The sequence below is a fragment of the Diaporthe citri genome (genome assembly GCF_014595645.1).
Source record: "Diaporthe citri strain NFHF-8-4 chromosome Unknown scaffold_2, whole genome shotgun sequence".
Lineage (NCBI taxonomy): Eukaryota > Fungi > Ascomycota > Sordariomycetes > Diaporthales > Diaporthaceae > Diaporthe > Diaporthe citri.
This window is the reverse complement of record NW_025064847.1, coordinates 816098-841416: the sequence shown is the minus strand read 5'-3', so window position 1 is coordinate 841416 and position 25319 is coordinate 816098. Positions and strand designations below refer to the sequence as shown.

General features: G+C 55.7%; 6 protein-coding genes across 6 annotated transcripts; 5 read left to right on the top strand and 1 right to left on the bottom strand.

The window, feature by feature from the left end:
• Nucleotides 1-105: 105 nt before the first annotated feature.
• INS49_005895 (uncharacterized protein) lies at nucleotides 106-2448 on the top strand (the record flags this gene model as incomplete). Its single annotated transcript, XM_043166671.1, has 1 exon — nucleotides 106-2448. One exon carries the CDS (start codon nucleotides 106-108, stop codon nucleotides 2446-2448), a length of 2343 nt encoding a protein of 780 aa, XP_043027815.1.
• A 1182-nt stretch (nucleotides 2449-3630) lies between these two features.
• INS49_005894 (uncharacterized protein) lies at nucleotides 3631-6566 on the bottom strand (the record flags this gene model as incomplete). The annotated part of the gene is made up of 3 exons (XM_043166670.1): nucleotides 3631-5197; nucleotides 6217-6310; nucleotides 6371-6566. The coding sequence occupies 3 exons, from the start codon at nucleotides 6564-6566 to the stop codon at nucleotides 3631-3633; spliced, it is 1857 nt and encodes a 618-aa protein (XP_043027814.1).
• Nucleotides 6567-10017: 3451 nt separating this feature from the next.
• On the top strand, nucleotides 10018-12500 carry INS49_005893 (uncharacterized protein; the record flags this gene model as incomplete). The annotated part of the gene is made up of 3 exons (XM_043166669.1): nucleotides 10018-10701; nucleotides 10775-12113; nucleotides 12241-12500. 3 exons carry the CDS (start codon nucleotides 10018-10020, stop codon nucleotides 12498-12500), a joined length of 2283 nt encoding a protein of 760 aa, XP_043027813.1.
• A 2836-nt stretch (nucleotides 12501-15336) lies between these two features.
• INS49_005892 (uncharacterized protein) lies at nucleotides 15337-16539 on the top strand (the record flags this gene model as incomplete). The annotated part of the gene is made up of 1 exon (XM_043166668.1): nucleotides 15337-16539. One exon carries the CDS (start codon nucleotides 15337-15339, stop codon nucleotides 16537-16539), a length of 1203 nt encoding a protein of 400 aa, XP_043027812.1.
• Nucleotides 16540-17650: 1111 nt separating this feature from the next.
• On the top strand, nucleotides 17651-19089 carry INS49_005891 (uncharacterized protein; the record flags this gene model as incomplete). Its single annotated transcript, XM_043166667.1, has 2 exons — nucleotides 17651-17820; nucleotides 17874-19089. The coding sequence occupies 2 exons, from the start codon at nucleotides 17651-17653 to the stop codon at nucleotides 19087-19089; spliced, it is 1386 nt and encodes a 461-aa protein (XP_043027811.1).
• A 2275-nt stretch (nucleotides 19090-21364) lies between these two features.
• Nucleotides 21365-23728, top strand: INS49_005890 (uncharacterized protein; the record flags this gene model as incomplete). Its single annotated transcript, XM_043166666.1, has 10 exons — nucleotides 21365-21617; nucleotides 21673-21740; nucleotides 21799-21970; nucleotides 22030-22125; nucleotides 22194-22456; nucleotides 22519-22612; nucleotides 22689-22863; nucleotides 22922-23058; nucleotides 23123-23375; nucleotides 23443-23728. 10 exons carry the CDS (start codon nucleotides 21365-21367, stop codon nucleotides 23726-23728), a joined length of 1797 nt encoding a protein of 598 aa, XP_043027810.1.
• Nucleotides 23729-25319: the final 1591 nt, after the last annotated feature.

Genomic DNA, 25319 nt, shown 5'->3' with positions numbered 1-25319 from the left:
GTCTGTTGCTGCTCCTTGGCACTTGATACCCTTTTTTGCAACAGTATCCAGCCTAGTGCATCTTTCTGTGCATCTGTCTGCCTGTTCGGGCAAAGGACAGTCAAGATGAAGATCCTCTTCATCTGCACAGCACACAACTCCCTCTCCCAGAGGCTATACCTCGCCCTCTCACAGCTCCATGCCGTCACCATCGAGTATGCCCTCTCCGACGAGAGCATGCGGGAAGCCGCCCGCCTGGCCAAGCCGGACCTCATCATATGCCCGTTCCTGACCTCCCGCGTGCCCACTGACTTATACGAGGAATACCTGACCCTCATCGTCCACCCAGGCCCACCAGGCGACGCTGGCCCGTCTTCCCTCGACTGGGTGCTCATGGGCGACGACGGCTCTGAGTCTGATCCTGCACAACTGCTCAAGAAAGACACCCTGAGTGAGAAGGGCAGGCCCTACTGGGGCGTCACCGTCCTCCAGGCCGAGGCCGAACTCGACGCCGGCCCCGTCTGGGCATATGAGCAGTTCCCCGTCAACATCGACGAGCCGGGCCTGACAAAGTCGGGACTGTACCGTGGGCCTGTCACACGCGCGGCCGTCTCTGCATGTCTCGCTGCTGTGGACAGGATCAACGCAACCGCCTACACCTCGGCCCCCATCACGCCTCCGCTCACGCCCGGATCAAGCGCCTGCCCCAGCCCTGTGTACCGTGCCATCCACCCCGGCCTGAAGGCAAAGCCCCAGTACAAGGAGCTGTCCGTCGGGCTTCAGAAGCCCTTCCTGGGAGGCGTCACGCACCACCGCCCGCTCCTCAAGGCCGGCCAGCGAGACTTCAACATCAAAACGCACGGTGCCAGGGAGATCTCCAGGAGGGTGCGGTGCGCCGACTCGCAGCCCGGCTGCCAGAGCTCCGTCTTTGGCCAGGGCATGTACATCTACGGCGGAGTCATCGACGAGGGGTCGTGGATCTCGGCTGTCAATGCTCTCCCCGGTGCCATCATTGCCGTCCGGGACGAGGCTGTCTGCATCAAGACGGCGGACCAGCACGGCATCTGGATCACCCACATCCGGCGTATCAAGAAGAAGACGGACGCCAAGCTCTGGCCCAAGGTCCCCGCGGTCTTTGGCCTGCGCGAGCTTGGGCTGCTGACAGACGACGCCGTGGCCAAGCTCTCCCGCCCGAATGCCACGCAGGCCTGGTCCAAATGCCCACACGGCACCTTCCAGGAGGTCTGGGTAGACTTCGTGACCGTCGACGAGATCGGCTCGTCGCGCGTGGCGTATGTGTACTCGGACTTCTACAACGGTGCCATGTCGACCGCCCAGTGCACCAAGCTCGCCGAGGCCTTGGGCTTCGTGCTCAGCACCCACGCCTCCCAGCACCCGCTGTCTGCGGTCGTCATGATGGGCGGCAACGGCTATTTCAGCAACGGTATCCATCTGAACGTCATCGAGTCAGCAGCTGACCCAGCCATGGAGTCCTGGGACAACATCAACCGCATCAACGACGTGGTATACTACCTTCTGCACGAGTTCCCCTCTCGCAATATCCTCACCATTGCCGGCATCCGTGGAAATGCCGCTGCCGGCGGTGTCGCCTTGGCTGCCGCGTGTGACTCAGTAGTGGCTGGGGCAGATGTCGTCCTGAACCCTGCCTATCGCGCCCTGGGACTGCATGGCTCCGAGTACCACAGCATCAGCTACCTCGGGCGCTGCGGGCCCACGGGCGGCAGGCGGATCCTGCGGGACATGACCCCCATCTCGGCGTATGACGCGCGGTCCATCGGCCTCGTGGACCACGTCCTCCCGGGCTACGGCGCCCTGCTCGACACGAGGATCAGGAACCACGTCAAGGCCGTGGTGCGCTCGTCGGCGCCGTCCACGCCCAACGGCAGCCCCAACACCAGCCCGAGCTCCAGGACCGCCAGCAGGAACCCCCTCAGGAGCAGGAGCAGCACGCCGAGCCTCAAGAAGAAGACCAGCGTCGCCAGCCTCAACGGCTCCGCCTCCTCCAGCGGGCCGCGGTACGCCCCGGGGGCGTGGAAGGCCAACGCGGACATCACCCCGCAGGGCCTGAACCTCGCGCGGGCGACGGAGCTCGGCGAGATGTCGCGGGACTTCTGGAGCCCCCGCGCCGAGAGGTACCACTCGCGGCGGGAGGCGTTCGTGCGCAAGATGAAGGCCTCCTCGACGCCGCTGCGGTTCGCCAAGCACCGGCGGAGCGAGGCGGACGCGGGCAAGCTCGACGAGGAGGAGACGGACGAGTACGACTCGGTCGAGTACTTCGCGGCGAAGCAGGCGAGGCAGCTCGAGGCGAGGGTGGCCAGGCTGGCCGTGCAGAACGCCGCCAAGGAGGGCGAGATCGGCGTTGCTGTCAGCGGGGACGCACCCGCCCAGCCCAAGGACCAGGGCCCGCTGTTTGCTTGTTATTACAACCCACAAGCGCACGTGGCATAATCAACAAATGTGTCAGATGTGGTAGTCAGTTACGGTTTCGAGCTATCACTTTCTTTCCGGGTGGCTGTCGGCTGCATGAGCTGGGTTGTTTTTTCTGAGACAATGTCGTCCGGAGTCAGCGTACGCCCACCCAGCTTCTACAGTACGCCCACCCAGCTTCCAGCGTTGGCCCACCCAGTACAAAGAAAATTAGCTGCATCCGCACTAAAATGCAAGTACTGCGGGGTTCTTAACAAGCCAGGGTAGCTATTTTCCAATTTAAGCAATACTTTAAAAATACAAGCCTAAAAAAGCCTAAAGCGCCCCAGAGCGCCTAGAGCCCCCAGAGCGCCCAGAGCGCCCCTGAGCCCCCAGAGCGCCCCGAGGGCCCCAGAGCCCCCAGAGCCCCCAGAGAGCCCCCAGAGCCCCCAGAGCCCCCAGAGCCCCCAGAGGGCCCCAGAGCGCCCAGAGGGCCCCAGAGCCCCCAAAGCGCCCAGAGCGCCCAGAGCGCCCCCGAGCCCCCAGAGCGCCCAGAGCCCCCAGAGCCCCCAGAGGGCCCCAGAGCGCCCAGAGGGCGTAGAGGGCGCAGAGGGCGCAGAGGGCGCAGAGGGCATAGAGGGCGCAGAGGGCGCAGAGGGCGCAGAGGGCGCAGAGGGCATAGAGGGCAAAAGTAACTTTTAAGTTGCAAATAAAGGGGTAGCTATGGGACCCCTCTGGGGTAGCTATAAAACCCCTCTAGAATAGCTATAGCTATGCTTTATTAATAACCCCGCAGTACCAATATTTTATAGCGTATGCAGCTAATTTCCTTGTACTGGGTGGGCCAACGCTGGAAGCTGGGTGGGCGTACTGTAGAAGCTGGGTGGGCGTACGCTGACTCTGTCGTCCGGGTCTGGGCATATGAATGAACTGCTTTAAATTAGCGTATCGTCTACGCTCGATAACCCTCACTGGCATATAGCATAAAAATATAAGCAAAGCTCTTTTTACTACACTTGTGGCTCTGGCTTGCAGAAGACACGCAGTCTATCAGAAGCTGAGAGAACATGGAATCTCGCAAAGAGGGTGCCGCTGATGGATAGCGAAAGATTGCCTACCACCTTAATTAAGTAGGGACTTTTACAATGTTTACAGGTAATGTCAACCGCCGTAATATGCCTTCCAAGTCTGGTTCGGCTGCAACAAAAGCTATCACTTACAATCTCAACAGCACTTTGCACACAAAGGACCGAGCCATCTCCGCCACAGGCTGCATCTGAGGGTGAGAGCCGCCAGGCAAAACGACAGCGCTATATACAAGAGCATTGAAGAGTGTAGCCATTTGTCAGAGCCAAGGCCAATCCGTATCCCCGTCTGCTCGCTCTCCTCGACATCCACCATGACCATGGCATTGCACCAGAGATCATCGCAATCGTCGTGAAGCTCAGAGGGGACAAACGTCTCCATCGACTCACTCACGCCAATCACATGCCCCTGCGTATCGAGAGCTTCGGCATAGACCGATTGCAGGAACCGTGGCAGCGGCCCTAGCAGAGTTTCAAAGCCGGATCTCGGCACGACCAGAACTTCTTCCCAGGTGAGATCAGGGGCCCTACCGGCTTCACTTCCAAAGAGCCTCCAGCTGTGTATTTCCGTGGCACCATTCCAGCTCATATACACAGCTGTCATCTCTCTTGACTTTGAGTACGCAAAGATCGATGGCTTTCCAGAAGGGCGACCAACCCATCTGTCCGACTTGTGGACGCGGTAAAGAGCAGGACGCCCTTCGTCAAGCAGGCATGCTTCAAAAACCGGCCCGATATGCCTATCGTACTCGGTGAGACAACCCGTCTTACCCCATCCAACAAGGGTGTTGCCATTGGACAGACCCCTCGTGCTTCCTGCAAGCGTTGAATTTTGTGGTCGGCCCTCGGTAAAGTACTCAGCCTCGATCGTGGCAAGTCGACTGTTTGTATCGAGTCTCATGACCACACCGCGACTGAATGGAGAATCGAGTACTTGTTGCGGGGTGCGTCCATTATCGAAAAGTGAAACGACTTCGGTTTCCCCTTCAGAATACAGAGTCATGGCGTCATGCTGGAAGTGGAACCACCTCCCGAGGCCTTCTTTTCCGCCCTCGAGAGAAGCCTCAGGTGCGATGGCGAAATCCGAGTGCGAGCCCCCTAGACGCCATTTGACGGATCCGTCTCTGCCGGAAATCTTATAAATCGCGGACGTGTGTCTTGCCGAGACAAGATAGTCGCCGGAGCCATCATCAGCCTTATCGATGGAATTGATGTGAAAATAGTCCCAAGGGGATTGGCCTGTCCCTCCAAAGAATGTCACGTTGGACTCTTCCAGGCCAATATGGTCCGATGACCTCCACTCAAATAGAATGGCCCCATCGGAGAGTCTTTGCTCTTGAAACACAGAGTCGTAGATGTATCCAATACCCGGGATACCATACGCAGATAGATCAGCTGGAACAGGACGGTATTGTGTAATAATCGCAGCAGTACCATTATCAAGCAGTGTGAATTCGTGAATGTCAACCGACGGTGATGTTCCATTGAAGTGAACCCCTCGCACAACCTGATAGTCTGAGCCGAGTATGAGACCCTCGCCGCGGCTGGTTCCAACATCCTGGATGCCGCGGTTCATGCATAGATGAATATTTGCACTTGTTGCTTTTGTGTCTAAGTAGTCGCAGGGGTAGAAGTTGTAGACGTGTGGCCCACGATTATCCTCGGCGGCATAAGCGTCGCCACCGGCCCAGATCAGGCCACCATGACTGTCGTATATAAGTGGCCCAGAGAGACTACTACCAAATGGCGCGAGGAATAGAAGCCCAGGCGCGACACGGTCTTGTTGATTAACAGTTACATTCAAGTACGGTACGCTGATATCTGGTCGCTACTCGCTCGGGTGGGTCATGTCAGCAAACTCGAAATTCTCCTGGGGATTACTCTCGGGATGTGGTGTTGGTTTGGAAAAGGGCCGGGGGGAGGGGGGTTGTCATGGAAAATTTCCATACAGATTTGAAAGGGCGTCTGAACCTTGGAAGCCAATACCAATCCCATGGTCGGCTGTCATCGACATCGGGAAGCATGTTTCCGGGAAAGAGGACGAAGAACAAAAGGTCTGATTGGGATTGATCACGATTCACGTTGACGGGCCAAGGATGACGATCTACTTGAGTGCCTCGCTCAGAGTCGCAAATGAATCGACTATTGTGTTCGTGCACGCGACCCCCCCCGGAACTGCCTGGAGCTCAAATCTAAATTGGTTGTTCCTGGCATCTCGGCGCAGATCGTCTTTGCTCGTGTAATGCCACATGCGTCAGGAACGGGGTTCGTCCCATTTTCCAAGAGGGAACCGTGCTGCCTTATTTCGGCATCACGCGACCTTTCAAAAGTCCGAGACACAATGCGTCGAGTCGTGTCATTTTCTGCCACCCATGCCGCCAAGCTTACCATTTGCCCTCACTTTTGAGGTGTTCACTCCCCTGGTGAGAATGGCTGGGATCTTGCTTACTGAACTCCAAATGATTGTTGTGTGGTTATGCAAAAGGTACATCCTCTCTCAAAGGTGAAATGGACGGAGAGATGCGATTCGCAATCAAAGGCAAAGAGACCGGGGCACATGTGATGTGCACGTCAAGATCAGCACTCGCAGAGTTCACCACATCAATAATTTACGCTGTATTTTTGAACCATTTTCATACAACAAACTGAGCATCGAGCACCGTTCCACCCAACATTGTGACTCCCTTTCACCCCCGATTGCCCCAATGGCTTTATGCTCTTCTACTGGGTGTAGATGTAATCAACATCTGCTCTCTTTTTTTCCTTCTGCGTGTATATGTAGTCGATCTCAGCACGCTTGCCTGACTCAGCCACAAGATCTTAGGTGATATCGTCAATGATTTGTCCACATAGTAACGAAGCAATCACGAGCGACGAACCTCCAGAAACGGGAACGGCGAGGGCCGAAGTGGAGTATGCAGCCATTGCGAGGGCGATAACAATCTGTATGACCTTCATGATGTTGTGCTTAAGCGGCGGTGTAATAGCTGATGTGAGATTCTTGGTGATCACGTTGACGTAACTGTCCTTGTCAAAGAGGGCAAAAGTGCAGGGCGAGTCGATGGTGCCGCGCATTGTGTATATATAGTGCATTTGCCCGTAAAAAGGTGGGTCTTGGGAGCCTCCACAGCGAAGGAGCCTTCTCCTGAGGAGCCAAACGGTAATTAGAAGTCCATGACTTGCAAAGCGGTGCTCGCCTAGCGTTATGCTTTAGAAAACTGTGGGCTTATTTGAAGGAACCAAGTTCACTTGAAACAAGGTCCTCAGTGTGGGCGTATGCCTCCATTTCAGGCCAGGGTTGTCACGGTGAGAAGGGAGATGTGGATCCTAAAACGTGAAGGCCGTAAGCATGGCATGTGAGTCAGAGATGCTAGGATGACGGCGCACGTTCCAATATGGCTGGAGTCAAGTGGAACTTATATATTCGGAGAACGAGCAAGTACGTTCTGACTCCGACCGGCTGATCTGAGTATGGTCCAGGATGAGAAATCAAGTGGACTGATGTCCTCGTCTCCGACGAAGAGCGTACAGACACTGATAAGGCCCCATCAACTAACATCTACAAGTCCTGAGTCTGGTTGACCAGGACTTTGCGGATGTCTGAATTCTGTCATAAGTCAGAGTAGCCAGTCACGCACACACCCCCTCCCGCACAACCGTTTCCCACCAAGAAGCCCGAATTTAGCTATATAATAACTAAATCTATAAAAATACCAAAACTATATAATATATATATTTAAAAAATTTATATATACTATAAAACTATTTTTAAAGTATTTATTATAAATGTTTAATAGTATTAAATAAATAAAAGTATTAAAAAAGTTAATAAATTCAAAGTCTCCCGCTGTTATTTCGCTGCAAAAGTCCTTAAGTCAGGGGTCTTGGCATAAAAATGGTGATTTCCTTTTAACAAAACCTTTATTTTTATTTATCTCTTTATATTAACTTTAAATAATAAATATTGTTAAAATTTCTTTTAAATATTTTAAAATTCTCTTCAATCCTTATATGCTTAATATGTATTCTTTATTTTTATATATTTAATTATTAATAGGCTGAAATCAGGCTTTTTGGTGGGAAACGGCTGTGCGGGAGGGGGTGTGTGCGTTACTGGGTACTCTGACTTACACCCAATTCACATGGTCTAACATTTCAGGTTGCATGGATGGCTAGATTGGTTGTCTGTGAATAGCATTCATACTCTTCATTCGACATGTTAACACTGGATTGTCGAGGCGTAGTCTTGCCTGGCACATGTCGCACAAGGCGTTGCTGGAGAGTGCCTGTGGGTTGAACAGCAAGGAGCATCTCTATTAATCTAAACTAGCACCTAAGAAGCATCACATTCTATTTTGAGCCCTCGCCACCGTTTCTTTGTTGTGGCATCCACTGAAGAAATGACCCTACAACAAATCCACCGTATGCCCAGAAGAACTTGGCGGAGGCTTTCCTCGTCTTGAGCAACAACTCCTGATCGAGACTTGTAGGCTTGAAGTCATTTGAGTTACTGCACGACGAGTGGGCCCATATTAATTTCAATAGATACCCGGATGAGGATTGGACGACTTGAGAGTAGCGTTGGCTCATTGTCGTGACCCAGGGTAAAGCGAGTGGCTCATGGGGCTGTGGTGCCACGGCTGGAGTGGTGTTGAATTTCTGTTCAGTACACACTCTAGAATGAAACTCTTCTGGCGTCTTTGTATTTTATCTTTGACGGGACTTAAGCATGTCTAGTAATTACCAGCTGTAATCACTTCTCTAAGCGAACCGTAACTATGCAATAGCCACAGCCACGCATGCGCACCTGACAAGTCAAGATGAGAGTACGTAGAGACGCCAGCTGCTGAAGTCAACGGAGACAAGGTCATAATGGCTGACCGCAACTTCGCTGCATCTGGCATTGGGACAGCTTCATGGAAGCTCCTCGCGTGCCACAGCATTGTTTTCTTGTGTGACACCTAGACAGCCCGGGATCGGGCCAGGGAGCATGCTGGATGTGAAGGCCAGATGAAGGATGAGGAGACATTAGTGACACTTTCTAATTAGACGTGAGCGTGTTAGCCATGTGGTATGAAGGAGCTAGTCTTGTTGTGTACATAGCAGAGCCCCTGTGTCGTGTACGAGGTTGCGCGTGAGGTCAAGGTCAAGGAAGGTGCTGTGGCATCCCGACGATAAGCGAGAGCTCAAACCTTGGAGAAGCGGCACATGATTGCTTGCCGGGGAGGCAGGAGAAGAGAGGGAGGGGCAGATTCCCCGATTCCCCGCACACGTCTCGACTGCGAGAGAGTGGGGACAAAAGTGGAAAGGACAGCACGCAGACGGGCAGGTGAGTTGTAAGGCAATTATCGCAGCTATGTTGCTAGGTGCGTAGGGAGTTATTGAACGGGAGATAACAACGGAGATGGAAGACCAGATATATAAGACTGTCCATTAAACAGATGCCGAGCAGATTTACCTAGACAGCAGCCGGCCTACCCAGTTGGGTAATACTTATGAGATCTCCAAGACTGCCAGACCGCTGTCTGAACCAGGGGTGCATCCAGGTACCTTTGTACCCATTGACCAAAAACGGATGCGGGGAAGCTGGGGACTTGCTGCATGTACCCTCAGCATCCGTGGACGCAGTCTGGCAGTCTACCGTGCAGACCAGAGTAAAAGTTTTTTTTTTTAAAAAAAAAACGAGCAGACCTTATAGATCAATTGTTATGAATGTTCGGTGGAGGTTATTCCGGATAGACGAACAGCTAGCAAGGTCTACATGTAGTCTAGATCATGTTTGGGAGGATAGAAGCATACCTACAACACATGGGCCTCGAGTGCTTGTGCAGCATGCAGGTCTATTAGTCGGACAGTAAGAAGCCATGTCACAAACAGATTGTACCGTAGTAGGCGGCACAAGATAACATCGTGGTCGTCCACGTGTAAGTAGTCTCCAGTATCTATTATGATTCCGTTATGTAACTATCAAGGCCTTCTCCACGCGGGCTGGTCCTGGCCCATGCTTAAACCTGGGGAAGCCGAGCCTCAAGAGTCCCTCCCTTTGCTGTTGCTATTCCTGTTAATCCCTAGACTCCTTCCTCCGTTCACGGATTGGACTTCCATGGATTTGACTGACTGAGTGACTGACTGACTTGACTGACCACCCACACCACACGCGCACACGCAGACACGCACACACACACAGCTTCATCTTGGGCTTGACAAGACGACCCCTCACAACAACCACAACATCTGGGAGAGCCATTGAGTTGCACGGCATAGGTGGTGCAGCACAGCACAGCAGAAATACCTTTCCTTCTCATTCCATCTTCCCCATACTCCACTTGCATTCCTTCTAGCCCATCAGTTCCCCGTCCTCACCCCTACATACTCTGGTTCTCCCAATATACTCGTCCCCACACCCCGGGACAGCCCGTCGAACAGCAACTCACTGTGACCCTCCCACCCCGAGTCAAGGTTGTTGGCGAGCTCGTGCATTGGCCAGTAGAGGACCCCCCCTTCCCGCCCCTCCGACCCCCGGAAGATGCTCCTGCGCAGGACCCCGCTCCCCAGCCGCCCGTGCAGGGGGAACTCTGTGCCACTGGCCGCCGTCTCGTCGCTCTCGGTCACTCGCACTCTGGGCCAGGCCCGCCTGCGAGCAGCATCCAGTGGCCCCCGCCAAGTCCACCACGATGCCGGAATCCCATCCCGAGCACGTCCTCGCGCCCTGCAGCTCCGGCCGAACCCCGAGGCGGCCCCTTCTGGCTCTTCTGGCCACAGGAACCCCCCGCGGAACGGCATCACCACCGGCTGTCAACTTACACCACTTACACCACACTCACAACGCCTGAGGCTCTCATCGTCGCTTGCTATATCCAGGCCCTCGCCCACAAGGACCACAGTGAAAAACAGCCAGCAGGACCGATCACATGCACTTGACTCACCTAGTGTGACAGCAATACCAAAAACGAGCACAACGACACTGACAGGCTCACTCGTATCCCCATCAGCACACTCACCACCAGCAGCCAGAGCACTTCACTCGTCAGCCTCTCCGCCCGGCATGTACACGACCTCCTTCGCCTTCTTCGAGTCCCTCGGGGAGGCCGGCATCAGCCATGTCTTTGTCAACCTGGGGTCCGACCACCCCAGCATCATCGAGGCCATGGTCAAGGGCCAGCGTGAGAAGAGTGCAAACTTCCCCCGGATCATCACATGTCCAAATGAGGTATGTCAAAAGAAACAACCGTCACTTAGCCTCCCCTTTCTCACATCTTGCTCGTGCTCACGCCTGTCTCCAGATGGTGGCCATGTCCATGGCAGACGGCTACGCCCGCCTGACCAACAAGCCACAGGCCGTCATCGTACATGTTGATGTCGGCACGCAGGGCCTCGGCGCCGCCGTGCACAACGCCAGCACCGGCCGTGCCCCAATCCTGCTGTTCGCGGGCCTGTCGCCCTTCACCATTGAGGGCGAGATGCGCGGCTCGCGCACCGAGTACATCCACTGGGTTCAGGACGTGCCCGACCAGAAGGCCATCGTCTCCCAGTACTGCCGCTACTCGGCCGAGCTCAAGACGGGCAAGAACGTCAAGCAGATGGTCAACCGCGCCCTGCAGTTCGCCCGCTCCGCGCCCCAGGGCCCCGTCTACCTGTGCGGCGCCCGCGAGGTCATGGAGGAGGACATCGAGCCCTACAGCGTCGACCCCAAGTTCTGGGAGCCCGTCGAGCTGGGCGGGCTGCCGCCCCGCGGCCTCAAGGACATCGCCGAGGCCCTCGCCGGCGCCAAGCAGCCCCTCATCATCACGGGCTACGCCGGGCGCAACCACGCGTTCCCGGAGAAGCTGGTGGAGCTGGCCGACACGGTGCCGGGCCTGCGCGTGCTGGACACGGGCGGCAGCGACATGTGCTTCCCGGCGTCGCACCCGGCGTGGCTGGGCCTGCGGTTCGGGCGCGAGGACTACATCAAGTCGGCCGACGTGATCCTGGTGCTGGACTGCGACGTGCCGTGGATCCCGACCGGGTGCAAGCCCAGCGCCGACGCCAGGATCTTCCACGTCGACTGCGACCCGCTCAAGCAGCTGATGCCCGTCTTCTACATCGACGCCCTGCAGCGATACCGCGCCGACAGCCTCCTGTCGGTGGACCAGATCACGCAGTACCTCCGGACCAACGAGGGCACCAAGGCCCAGCTCTCGGGCGGCGAGGCCGGCGCGCGCGCCGAGGCGCTGAAGAAGAGCCACGCTCAGCGCCTGCAGGAGATCGAGGCCAAGGCGAAGCCGGCCGACGACGGGCAGTTCGGCACGGGCTACCTGTGCCGCAGGCTGCGGGAGCTGTGCCCCAAGGACACGATCTGGTCGATCGAGGCGGTGACCAACACGGCGTTCGTGCACGATAACTTGCAGCCCGAGGAGCCCGGGTCGTGGATCAACTGCGGCGGCGGCGGGCTGGGCTGGTCGGGGGGCGGCACGCTGGGCATCAAGCTGGCGACGGACGTGGAGAGCGGCGGCGCCGGCAAGGGCAAGTTCGTGGTCCAGATCGTGGGCGACGGCACGTTCCTGTTCAGCGTCCCCGGGTCGGTGTACTGGATCGCCCAGAGGTACGGCATCCCGGTGCTGACCATTGTGCTCAACAACAAGGGTAAGTGACGTCCACACAACTTCTTGTTCCTCCTCCTCACATCATGTTTAATGTGACATTCAATGGGCATATGTTACGTACGATATGAGCGGGCATGCTGACGATGAGTGTTTTCCCCTCTTACCAGGTTGGAACGCGCCTCGCAACTCACTCCTGCTGGTGCACCCCAACGGGTTGGGTTCCACGGCGACAAACGAGGAGATTAACATCTCGTTCGACCCGGTGCCGGACTACTCGGGCATCGCAAAGGCTGCGGCGGGCGGCAAGCTGCACGCGGCGAGGGTGGACAGCGCCAACAACCTGGACGCGGTGCTGAAGGAGGCCATCGAGAGTGTCAAGAACGGCCAGGCCGCGGTGGTGGATGCCAAGGTGCTCAAGGGCTGCTAGACGGTGATGATGGAAAAAAAAAAAATAAAAAAAAATAAATGTTTATTTTGCCATTCCGCATTGTCTACCTAGATGACCTGGCTCTCTCCTTCTCTGTGCACCCGGGGAAAATGTGCAGTTGCATGTAAGATTTGTACCACATATGCAGTGAGATTTGTGGCCGGGTGTTTGGGTGGTTACACCGTAGAGCTTACCTCTGCGTGTCACAGCATGTACCGTACCTAGGCAGTCCGCTCGTGTAAACTACTGCTACGCGACTGGCAGTGGACAATGGGGCCCAGATGATATTGAATCTTCAGCTCGCACAACTGATGTCCGTGGACGACTATTATCTGTATGTGCGGCGTATGAGCTGCGACGTGGCTTACGCTGTGCCACGAGGAAGAGGAATCTTTCTCGTATCAGATATCATCTGATGCGTCGGGGGGAGTCTGATGAAGTGCTGTCTTCCTATTTGGGACAGGCCCCAAAAGACCAGAGACACAGGTCTAGACCCCTTCTCAGCCTCCCCATGTGATGCGGCCCTGCATATTGCGACGTGAGAAGTCAGCGCTCACAGCTCGGTTCCACTAGACACGTTTGTGTGCTCGACCTGCCCAATATCCGTGTGGCGCTGCATCTAGGCATTTGTCAATGCTTGAAGAAAAGCACAGCACCTCGAGAGCACCTACATAGCCAGTTGAAAATGGCAGAGATACAAGGTTGACACATGTCCCAGCAGCTTGTCCTGTAGCCGCGCAGATCCCCTCTCAACAAATCTGCACAGTAACAGTCTCTATAGATACCCGGGCAGTCAAAACATGATGTGCATCAATCTACATGTAGCACGACGACGTGGGATGGCGGGAATTCCGGAGCAGCCCCAAATGTCTGGAATGTTTGAAATGTCTGGAGGGCTGTTATCGCAGACAGGCTGAGGCGACAGTTGGTTCGCCACCATAGACCGACCCTGCAGCTCCGTCAGGACTAACAAGAGTAGGCCTGGTGATCTCTGCAAGTGTGCGTCGCAAGTGTGCGTTGTGTCTCCGTGTCGGGTGTCTTGCCCTGTCCTGCCTGTGTGCATTTCTGCATGTCCCATGTAGGGGCGGCGGGGGGTCGCCTGCAGGGAGCTTGGGCCATCTGCGGAGGAGCAGAAGAGGAGAAGAGCATCCATCCATCCCCCAAGGTGAGGGGCAGGTGTCAGATTTGAACCGCGTCTGGCCATATCTGTGTCTTTTCAATGTCTCGTCAGGATGTGTGTGTGCATATGCGCGTGTGAGATGCTGTAAAGCAGCAGTGGACCAGGTGTAGTCTAGGGCTGTCTAGATAGATAGTTGGTGGTCTATCTAGTAGTCTCTGGGCCCAGCATGCCAGGTCAGTCAGTCCTCGATCTCCATTTTGTCGATGCCCGGTCCTTGATCCTCGATCCTCGCGATCATCGACCTGCAGCCCCGGCTCCGACCGCTGTCGTGTTGTTTTTATTATTACTGTAGTGTTAGGCCATAGATTGAAATGATCAAACCACTTGATAATAAAGTGCAGAACAAATCACGCCAGGGCAAAGCAAATTGCCAATTTGCCCCGCCGCGAGGACCAGCAGCAACCGTAGCAACAGCAGCAAAACCCCCGATCCCGTTCCCGTCGAACGGCGCATGTGGCCGTCTTTTGCCGTGGCCGGGCATGGGCCTAGAGCGGACAAAGGGAAAGAAAGCAAGGAAGGCATGGATGGGGAGAGAAGAGAGCGAGCAGTCAGTCCCTCGGCTCTCTGTCTGTCTTGTTCATCGACCATTGATTATTGTCTTCTCCTCCTCGTCCATGTTTTTGTTTCCTCCACTCCAGGGAGCAGAACTGAACCAGCAATACGATAACGTATTGTTGCTGATCATCGAGCCATCCGGGTCGACAGCAGACAGCACCCATTGCGATCCTCATTGATTCATCCGATACTTTTCGTCGTGTCATTTCGCCGACTCGGCAGGAACCCCCCAGCTTGGCCACATGCCCACCTGCCCACAGCCCACCCCCACCCCACACATCCACCACACTAGTTGTACCACCAGGCGCACCAGCAACCTGCAACTGCAACTGCACATGCACCTGCTTCTCCTCCAACCTCCACCCGCCCCGGCCCTGCAACTGCTGCACATGCACCTGCACCTTGCCCTGGTCCCGGCCCCTGCCCGCCTCGGCTTCGTTTTTCCAGCCCATCCCAAACAATCAGGGTCTCGACTCTACTAGACCTTGTCCCTCTCGTGTCTCCCTCGCGCGACCCTCGACCATTTTCAATTATTCTCAGTCTTCTCGGCCCATCCCATTCCACCTCGACCGCAAAGCACCGTGCTCACCCGCCCAGCCATAGGCCAGCCTCCAGGAAGCAGCCGCCGGTACATCACAAGGACGGGAGGACGACGGCACCACGAGACCATGAGCAGTCCTGCTTCGAAATACCTATCAAGAAGCAGGAAAAGAGACCAACCGCCCTGGCCCTCCTAATCCACTCCGCGACACGACAGAGCACAGCCTTGTTTTGTCTAACCGACGCCGTCGACGACTACGACGCACAAGTCTGCACTGTACAATCATAGGGATACGAGGTGGTAGACTGGTAGAAAAGGGAAAACGGAGGAAAAGGAAGGGAAAGGAAAAGGTGGGAACAGGATAGCCGAAGACACTACGGCTGGCCATCAGCACGATCTAGACCCGGCCGCACATTGTATACCAATTCGCGCAGACAAAAAGAAAAGTCTGCCGAGTCGCCGCAGCCCGTGGACTACAACAAAAGCTCCTCAGCTGTCGCCGCCCTTCGCAGACACTATACGAGACCACGGCGCAGAGGAACAAGAACAACGCCCCAGCCATGTCGCCAAACCCACAGGACAGCGGAAACCCGGACCACGAGTCCAGCGACAGCTCCGTGCCGCAGTCCCCTCCGCCGCCGCCCAAGCCCTCGACCGACCCCGTCCTGACCATGCAGCCGCCCCAGCCCGACCTCCAGCCCATAACCTCCCCGCAGCTCAACGCCCAGCCCGATGACATCTTCAAGGTCCCTGCCCTCGCCGCCCTCAAGCTGCTCAGCGCCGGCGTCGAGGCCCTCGTGCGCATCACCGGCGACATCCCGCCCACACCGCCTCCTATGACGCCGCACATCCCCAACATGAGGAGCATGCAGGCCGAGAAGGAGAGCATCGTGCGCAACTACTCCGAGAAGAGCCTGACGCGCCTGCGCGAGCAGGAGTTGGCCCACCAGATCCAGGACGCCGGCCACACCCCCGGCCCAGCGGCCCCCCTGCCCGACGACCAGGGCACCATATCACCGCCCTCGTCCCAGCAGAGCCCCGCAGGGCCCGTGCTGGTCGTCCCGAAGCCGACGCGGACCGCGAGCCTCTCGGTGCCCGGCCTGTACCCGCCGGCGCCCCAGCCCATCGACGGCGTGCACCTCAGGCCGACGCCCAGCCCCGAGCCCAGCAGCTTCGTGCCGCCCCCGCCGCCTTCCTCGACGCCCGAGCCGTACGTGGTCATCGGCGCCAACAGCCAGCCCCTCAACATGCAGCACAATGCCATCACGCGCAAGTTCTACAGCAAGAAGCCGCCACCCATAGGGATCAGCGACTACCTGCTGCGCATCCACCGCTTCTGCCCGATGAGCACGGCCGTCTACCTCGCGACGAGCCTCTACATCCACAGGCTGGCGGTGGACGAGCGGGCGGTGGCGGTGACCAAGAGGAACGCGCACAGGCTGCTCCTGGCTGGGCTGAGGGTGGCCATGAAGGCGCTCGAGGACCTGAGCTACCCGCACGCCAAGGTGGCCAAGGTGGGCGGCGTCAGCGAGCTGGAGCTGGCCAGGCTCGAGATCAGCTTCTGCTTCCTGTGCGGCTTCGAGCTCGTCGTCGGCGCGGGGCTGCTGCAGGACCACTGGACAAACATGAAGAACGGGGCCGACCTGAGCAGCATTGGTGCGGGTGGAGGCGGGGCGCACGGGAGAATGCCATTGCCCGGTCTAAGTCTTGCGAACCTGCCCAAGCCGAGGAACCCGCCACCTCAGGCGGTAGTCGAAGGTTGAGGAGGCGAATAGCCCCGCCTGGGAGCTCAAGCTGACGAGGGCTGTGTCCCAGGTGGGTCGGCACGGCAGGTTGGAGGAGAGCACATATGGATGGAACTGTCATCATCTGCTTACATATATCATTGCATTGGGAATCACTTCTTGGAGCAAAGCGTCACGCACATGTTTCGTGCCTTATGGAGTTTGTTGGTCCAGGTCATATCCACTCGGGCGGCAAGAAATTTTTTGCATTGGCACGAGGGGGCACATGAGAGCATATTCTTTACACATACGTGCATATACATATATATACATATTTGAACACACGTATACACACATGATTTATACGGACCCAGACCTTGTTCTTATGCGGTGGCCTTGCTCTTCAAATGCTCCCCTCCTAGCTGCAGCTGACGATATGAGATCTGAGTTCTGAGTTCTGAGATGATCAGTCTACCTACCTATCTAGGTACCTTAGGTAGTCTGCGGTATAGTATCTAGATCTATATAGCCGATGTATCTATCTACGTGCCAGCATGCTCGAGTCTGGGTGCAGATCACTGTGCCGCGGACGAGGGGCGAGGGCGACAACTGGGCGAGACCCTGGATCTCGGCTGGCTCCGAGCCCCAGCTGTGCGCCCTTGTGCCCTGTGCCGATCAACCGCAGAGATTGGCTGCTTCCAAGGCTGTTGCTGAGGGGCCAGGCCACCTGGGCAGAAGGCGGGGAGCTCGCTCAGTGCGGGGCACGAGAGCTTGAAGGCCTGTTTCTTCCCGACGATAACCACGTACGGCGCTGCATTATCTACCATTGCTTGTTGATTGGGCTGTTGACAGAATACAGTGCTTCCTTGCCTTCATGCGAGCCCTTCTTCCCCTGCGGCTACCATCATACATTCAAGTACTCAAGCAGGCAGCGACAGCGCCCACGATCCGTCCGGCCCTCGCCCTCGTCCTCAACGGTACTGGCCGACATCCACTGAGAGCCTGCCGTCCAGTCTCGTCAACCTCAGCCCTCACTTCTTCCTGGACTGCTCAGAACCAGCCACTGCCGCCCCTCCAGGCCCGTGGCCTCACAAGCTCGGCACGGCTCTTTCGACCACTGGTGACAAGACCTGAGTCTCAGCCTGTCAAGATGGCGCCCTACGAAGAGACCTTGAAGGGCAAGTACCCTGGAAAGCTCCATGCCAAACGCGTCGCCGAGTACATCCGGTCCAAGCTGCCAAACGCCACGAGTGGTGTCATTTATCTCGAAGGCGGCAAGACGAGGATGATCGAGGACTGCGACCAGGAGGAACACTTCCGGTAATATACAGCCTCCTCTCTTCTGTTCAAACATGCCCTAACTTGACGCCCAGGCAGCGCCGATACTTCTACTATCTGACCGGCTGTGACCTGCCCGACTGCCACTATACCTACGACATCGCCTCGGGCGAGTCAACCCTTTTCGTCCCTCCCGTCGATGCCGAGTCCGTCGTCTGGTCCGGCCTGCCACTGAGCACCGCCGAGGCCCTCGACCAGTATGATGTCCACCACGCCGCCCTCACCACGGACGTCAACTCCACCCTTGCCCACCTCGCCAAGAACATCTCCAAGACGGTCTTCGCGATACCCGGCCAGATATCAGACCATGTCACCTTCCTCGAGTTCGAGGACAAGAACCTGAGCATCCTCAAGGAGGCCATCGAGTACTCCCGCGTCGTCAAGTCCGACTACGAGGTGGCCTTGATCCAAAAGGCCAGCGACATCTCATCCGCCGCCCACAGGGCCGTCATGGAGAAAGTCCGGCACGCAAAGAACGAGACGGAGCTGGAGGCGGTGCTCTTGTCGCAATTCGTGTCCAAGGGCTCCAAGAACCAGGCATACAGCACCATCGTCGCCAGTGGCCGCTCGGCCGCCACCCTGCATTACGTCCGCAACGACCAGCCTCTCGAGGGAAAGCTGAACCTCCTGCTGGACGCCGGGTGCGAGATCAACTGCTACGCCTCAGACATCACCCGCACCTTCCCCATCAACGGCAAGTTCACCCCGGAGAGCCGCGCCATCTACGACATCGTCCTCAAGATGCAGCTCGAGAGCATCGCAATGCTCAAGGAGGGCGTCAGCTGGGACGACGTGCACGCCAACGCGCACCGGATCGCCATCGACGGCCTGCTCCAGCTGGGGGTACTGAAGGGCGACAGGGAGGACATCTTCAAGAGCAAGGCGAGCGTCGCCTTCTTCCCCCACGGGCTCGGGCACTACATGGGCATGGACACCCACGACGTTGGGGGCGACCCCAACTACGCCGACTCCGATCCCATGTTCAGGTACCTGCGGAAGCGCGGGACCCTGCCCGCCGGCAGCGTCATCACGGTCGAGCCCGGCATCTACTTCTGCAAGTTCATCATCGACCCGGCCCTCAAGGACCCGGCCACGGCGAAACACATCGATGTCGGTGTGCTGGAACGGTACTGGGACGTCGGCGGGGTGAGGATCGAGGACAATGTGCTCATCACCAAGGGCGGCTGCGAGAACTTTACCAGTGTTGTCAAGGACCCGGAGGAGCTGGAGAGGATCATCTCCTCGAGTTAGAGCAGCATTAACTCCAGTTTGAGTTTGAATTCAACAATGCCATCATCTTCTGCTGGACTGCTACCCGGCGTGAATCTGGCACAGAGTTGCTAGGCTCAATTTGTGTATCAGATGAATTCCTGAGATTGGATCCAACACGCTTCTCATAGCGTCGGTGAATAGCTCTGTGTTTGTGGCAAGCCAGTGTAGCAATTCGAGTCAGCATTCACGTTGTCCCACGTCTCCCTCATTACCGGTTTGCAACCATCTGGTATTCGCCTTGTTGACAGTGAGTCAACTATGCCGAGCAACTCAGTCTTGACAAGATTGGTGAGGGGGGGCCTCGTAGGAATCGGCTGCGACTCTCGACTACAGCATCACATGCCGCTGATTATTTTGGGGAAAGGGGTGGGGGTTGCAATCACAACAAGAGAAGTGTATGACCTGCGACTCCTTCTTGCTAGAGACACTGAAAAGCCCAGGCACAGGAGAATGCATCATGACCTTAGATCTGGGATTACTGGGTGTAAATCGTAACAGCAGTTCAAGAGTCCTGCTACATTGCCACTCGATTTTCAGAATTACGTTGATACCATGAAACTGGACAGAGCTTGCCACTCTAGTCAAGCGCACTATGCAAATCAGACAACTCTGTCTTTGAAGCCTTGATTTATCGGTTACGGCACACCGTACACGAAGCTCACAGACGCCAGCAAGACTCACCCACCGTGAAGCTTATTGTTTTTCTTGGCCTCTGGGCGCTATGTTAACCGCCAGTGTGTTGTAATGATGGGCGGGGATATGAGTGAGCTCCAATTCGCAAATGGAAACTGTTGGAGACTCGAGGACGGAATTTACCACTGGTGCTATCAGTATAACTTGTTTTGCCATCTGTGAAGAGTAGGTGACGATCGTCAGACGGGCTGGTCGAAGAAGACTACGTGATCGGATGGCGAACATGTTTCCTTGGTAACATCATCCCTGGGGGATGTTCCATCGATCCCGGAAAATTGTGCGTAATTCGATGGGAGCACCCATGTCTCTCTCTCTTCTCTCTCTCTCTCTCTCTCTCTCTCTGTGTGTGTGTGTGTGTGTGTGTGGTTTTTCTTTTATGTGTGAGGTCCCTATAGGTCAACCTGGTGGGAAACTTCCAACAGTTGATCCTTACGGCATAACCTCCTATTCAACTCCCCGTAGAATAATCTCTTAAGGGAAGCTATTTATAACTTGAGCTCTATTCCTTCATGCTTCTTATGTATTTATTCTGAGGAATGCCACATGCCAAAAATCTGGTAGACATGCTTGGATAGGTCCAAGTTCCATCAGCGCACTCGCCGGTCCCTCCGCGGTAAGTAATGCCTGCTATATGTACGCTGGAGGCAAATGGATTACGACTGCGTCCATGTACTGTGCCCCTACGTACCATTCGGCGTAACCGAACTCGTACCATTTCGTTCTTTGCAAAGCGACCCTGGGCCGATGACTCCTTAGGATGGGGCCGGGTCCTATAAAGGGTGCACGAGTGGGATAGGGGATCGAAGGATTTTGAAAGCAAGGATGGGAATTCGAATGACAGATGAAAGGACGATTATTCGGAAAGACCCGCGATAAGACACTGGCAGTGCCTTATCATCACCGAGGTCTTGCATACAAGAATGCGACATAGATGTGGTTGTGTTAGCTAACCGATTTCACCATTTCTGCGCCATCTGCCGTGACAGCTCGAATCCCGCGCAACCCACCCGAGTAAGTGATAAGTCCTTTTTATAGCTACATCGGGACCATGTAATTCGGTAGTCACTCACTGGGGACGATCCAACGCATACACAATCTCCTCAGGTGCAAACCCCTGCTGCGTTTGTTCCGTCTCAATGCAGCAACAGAAGGGAGATCGCGTGCTCCCGCGTGCAGCGCCGTACCGGGGCAGTTGTATCATCCTCCCACCGGATGCCGACATTGATATCGTGCTTTTTGGCTGCATACTACCGAGCCTACCTAGCTCGACAGCAGCCATTTCCGAGGCATTGGTCCGGACATGGTGGAGATGGCCTAGCTGCGTATCCTGCTTCGGGCTTTCTACGGCAAAACGTAGATGGCATGGGCCCGAAAGTCAGTCCGAGGGGATCTCCATAAAGAACAAACTGCCTGGGCTCATAATGAAGCATGGGCGACAAATCCCTCAGCTTTCTGTCACCTGTCCTGGCAGAGCCATCGAGTCTCTACAGAGTCCTTCTCCTATCCGCCTTGGTCTGTGCCTGTGTGTTGTCTTTGTGTCCGCACAGCTGCATCTTAAGCCATGGTGTCCTGGAGAAAGCCGTTCAGCGGCCGCAGCGGCGCAGACGTTGCCACGGCGGATAACGCGAGCCAGATTTCCGATGGCAGTATCACCTACATCGGGGAGAATGGAGGCAACAATGCGGCTGCGACGTACCAGGAGGCGTCTGGGGCTCCAGTCGAGAGCGACTCTCCCCTAGGCTACGCTGTTGGGCCGGTCACCATCCTGCTTATGAACATCAGCATGATGATCGGCACTGGCATTTACTCGACGCGTAAGATTTCCCTTCCCCTCCAAGCTGCTGCAGCAGGTCGCTAACATACTTGAAGCCTCTGCCATATTGGGAGGTACTGGGTCTGTCGGCCTAAGCTTTATCTATTGGACCATTGGCTTCTTGGTATGTTTTCAAGTCTCCTTCTCACTGTCGGCCAAGGCTAATGCTCCTCTCTGCGCAGGTTTGCGTCGCCTCGGGGTCAGTTTATCTCGAATTCACAGCGTATTTCCCCAGCCGCTCTGGATCCGAAGTGGTCTTCCTCGAACAGGCCTATCCACGTCCGACGTGGTTCTTCCCCACAACTTTCGCTGTTCAGAATGTCCTACTCTCGTTTGCCAGCAGCAATGCCATTGGTAAGTCTCTCAGCAAGAATAGGGCATAATCATCCGCAGCTAATCATCAATACTTGCAGTGCTGTCTAATTATTTGTTTGCCATTGCCGGCACTGAAGGCACCGATTGGCAAGTGAAGGGTGTAGCGTTGGCTGGCTATACAGTTGCTATACTATGTAAGAACTCCCCAGTCGCTACGCTCCGTCGTTAATCCAGTGTAAGCTGACAAGTCCGCGTATATAAGCCCTGACCTTCCACACGAAGTTCTCGTACCACTTGTCCAACGCGATTGGGCTTGTCAAGATCGCGACCTTGCTCTTCGTCATCGTGACTGGGTTTGTCGTCTTGGGTGGCAATACCAAGATCGAGAACCCGACTGTTAACTTTCAGAACTCCTTTCACGGCACCGAAGCGGCGTCAGCGTACGGCTTGACCAACGCACTCTACAGGATCATCTTCTCATATGGCGGATATAACAACGCCTTTAATGTCGTAAATGAAGTCAAGGTATGGTGCCCAGCTGCCGAGAATTTTACCAGCACCGAAGCTAATTTCTTCCCGACTCCTAGAATCCCGTCAAGTCCCTCCGGAAGTATGCCTTCCTGGCCCTCTTCGCCGTCTACGTGCTTTACATCCTTGCCAACGTGGCATTCTTTGCCGCAGGTGTGTGCACATCAAATTATAACCCATGATCTTTTCTGCTTTATAGAAAAGCTTCCTGACCATGGAAACACCCCAGTGTCCAAATACGACCTGGTCAACTCGGGCACCACAGTTGCGACCCTGTTTTTCAGAAGCGTGTTTGGAGACAGCGGGGCCGTCCGCGGACTCAACTTCTTGATAGCCCTGAGTGCCTTCGGGAACATTATCGCAAGCGCCTTGGGCTCGTCGCGGATGATACGCGAGTGCGGCAGGTAAGGACGGCGTCACTCTCATGATTCTGTTCCCCGGCGACCTGACATGTGCCTGTAGGCAAGGAGTTCTCCCGTGGACGAACTTTTGGGTCACGACCAGGCCGTTTGGGACCCCGATCGGGCCTTACTTTGTGAAGTGGGCCCTCACTGCTCTGATGATCCTCGCCTTGCCCTCGGGTGACGCGTTTAACTTCGGTGAGTTTCAACTGCTCAAGATGACACCGAAGCCTCACCGGAAAAGGTGCTAAATGGTGCTTAGTGAGTGATCTCTCGATCCTTCCGTCAGCCGCCTTCAACCTGGCGATGGCTGTTGGTCTGTACGTGGTGCGGTGGCGACGCAGGCGAGCAAACCTGCCGCCTCCCGAGTTCAAGGCCTGGCAACCCGTTGTTGTGTTCAACATTCTGGTGCAGCTCTACCTGCTCGTCATGCCGTGGTACCCTCCGGAGGGAGGCCAATATGCCGGCGACGTGAGCTTCTGGTACGGCACTTATGTTGTCACTGGAGTTGGAATGTGAGCATGACCCAGAATACTGTCGAGGCTCACCGTATCACGTCCGTTGACTAACTGCCCCGACCAGTCTCATTGCTTGCGGAACTTACTACTGGGTCTGGGCCAAGTTGATTCCCAAGTTGAAGGGATACCAGCTCCGTCAAGAAGTCATCAAGCTGGACGACGGCGCGCAGACCCACAAGATCAAGAAGATACCAAACGAGGAGCTGGCTGAGTTCGACGCCACGCACGATGCTACCGGTCGTTTGCGGGTTTCTTCCAGTGTTCTGCATGATCAGGAGAAGGCTGGCAGTGCTTCTGATGATAGCGAGGTTGGGAAGATCACCACGACGCAGACTTCTGTCCTCATTTGAGTGATATGCTTTTGGTGTGGCTTCTGTCGGAGGGAAGGGGGCAATTGGGGGAGGCAACAGGATTAGTAGGCAAACGAGTAGAAGTAGGTCGAGCATGGGAATGAGAGAAGTGCTTTGGCCGCCTTATTTATCTTCAGAGTCCGTCTAAGGATGATCTCGGTTGATTGCACGTCATTCTGTCAAGTCTTTAGCAACTTCCTTTTATTCTATTAGCGGCAGTCGATAATGATCTGAACTTCCTCGGAGCGTTAGACTGTAATTATGCCCTGTCATGACGAGGACTTACCTCGATGTCGGCCACTCACCAGGCAGAGGCGAACGTGGTCCTGAGACAGAGTGATCTACAGCGCTGTCAGCTGCAACAGCGGTGTTGTTGAAAGATATGAGGCTAAGCCCACAGCCTGAAAAAAACCGAACGCTTTTTTCAGATTTCAACAGGTGTGAGTGGTATGGTGAGAGACTTGTGGTTGACACGCGAAGTAGACTAAATCCGTTCAACGTTCTAACAGTCGGACCCTCATGCAGTTCCGTGACAGCTGTCTAGGCGCATGTCGGCGGACAAGACAGGTCGGTTGTCAGTCTTTTTGCCGAACTTGTGAGTACAAAGACTGCGCATCTTGTTCGGACATCTGGGCGAGACGAGCAGCTTTGACCGTCCAGGACAACTGCAATTCGAGTCTAGGTGGTTGCTGGCAAAGGCGTTCGCGGTTTGTGTGGGAGCGTTCGAGCGGCGTGTGGGTCCAGTCGTATCAACTCAACTCAAATGGATACTACCTCTTTCCAGGATCATGGACGGTTTGGGCATGGTATGCGAGAAGCCGACAGTCCTGTTGTCGGACCGGGGGCGGAGGAGATGGGCTTGCTGGGCACGTAGATAGACAGCCAACCACCAGGCCCTGTCCGATTGAGCCGAGGTTGCAAGTACCCCGCAAAGCACCGAGGAAGTCGACAGGTTGCCGCAAATGGTCGAGACCGTTGCGAGGTGTCAGGCTTGGCTCCTCGTCCAATGGCTTCATGTATCGTCCAGGAGTCAGAGGCCAGATGTGGGTGTCGGAGAGAAAAGGTCAGATGAGACCCTGACAGTGATCAATCTCTTATTAGTCGTCCGTAGTTTACGACGAAGATCTTTGGACGACTTCGTGATGAAACACCCTTTCAGGACGTCCGTCCGGGATCAGGACATGGTAGCTCGAAGCTAATGCTTGTTCTATAGTTCGTCGGTATAAGGACCCACCCAGCGATCTTGAAGCTTAAGTGTACGTTTACTGTACACTGATATCACCTTGCCCACCGAACGAGCAGTCTCCGAATGGTCAGACATTTGACCACACATTCATTCCCAGAAATAGATAGAGAACTCCAAATGTTGAACACAGCCAGACCATGATCAAGCACAGCAGCCAGGTTTTGTGATAAGGAGCTGATCTGCAACTGACTACGGGCTTGAGGCGTTTCCTCCCTCGGGATCGGTTTCTTTTTCGCGAGATAGGTTGCATCGACCCAGACAAGCCAGCAGACGCCACCCGCGCTCGGCTCCAAGTGAAGTGCAGCCAAAACATTGCGGCCCTACCGCAGGCTCGGGGTCCCTGTC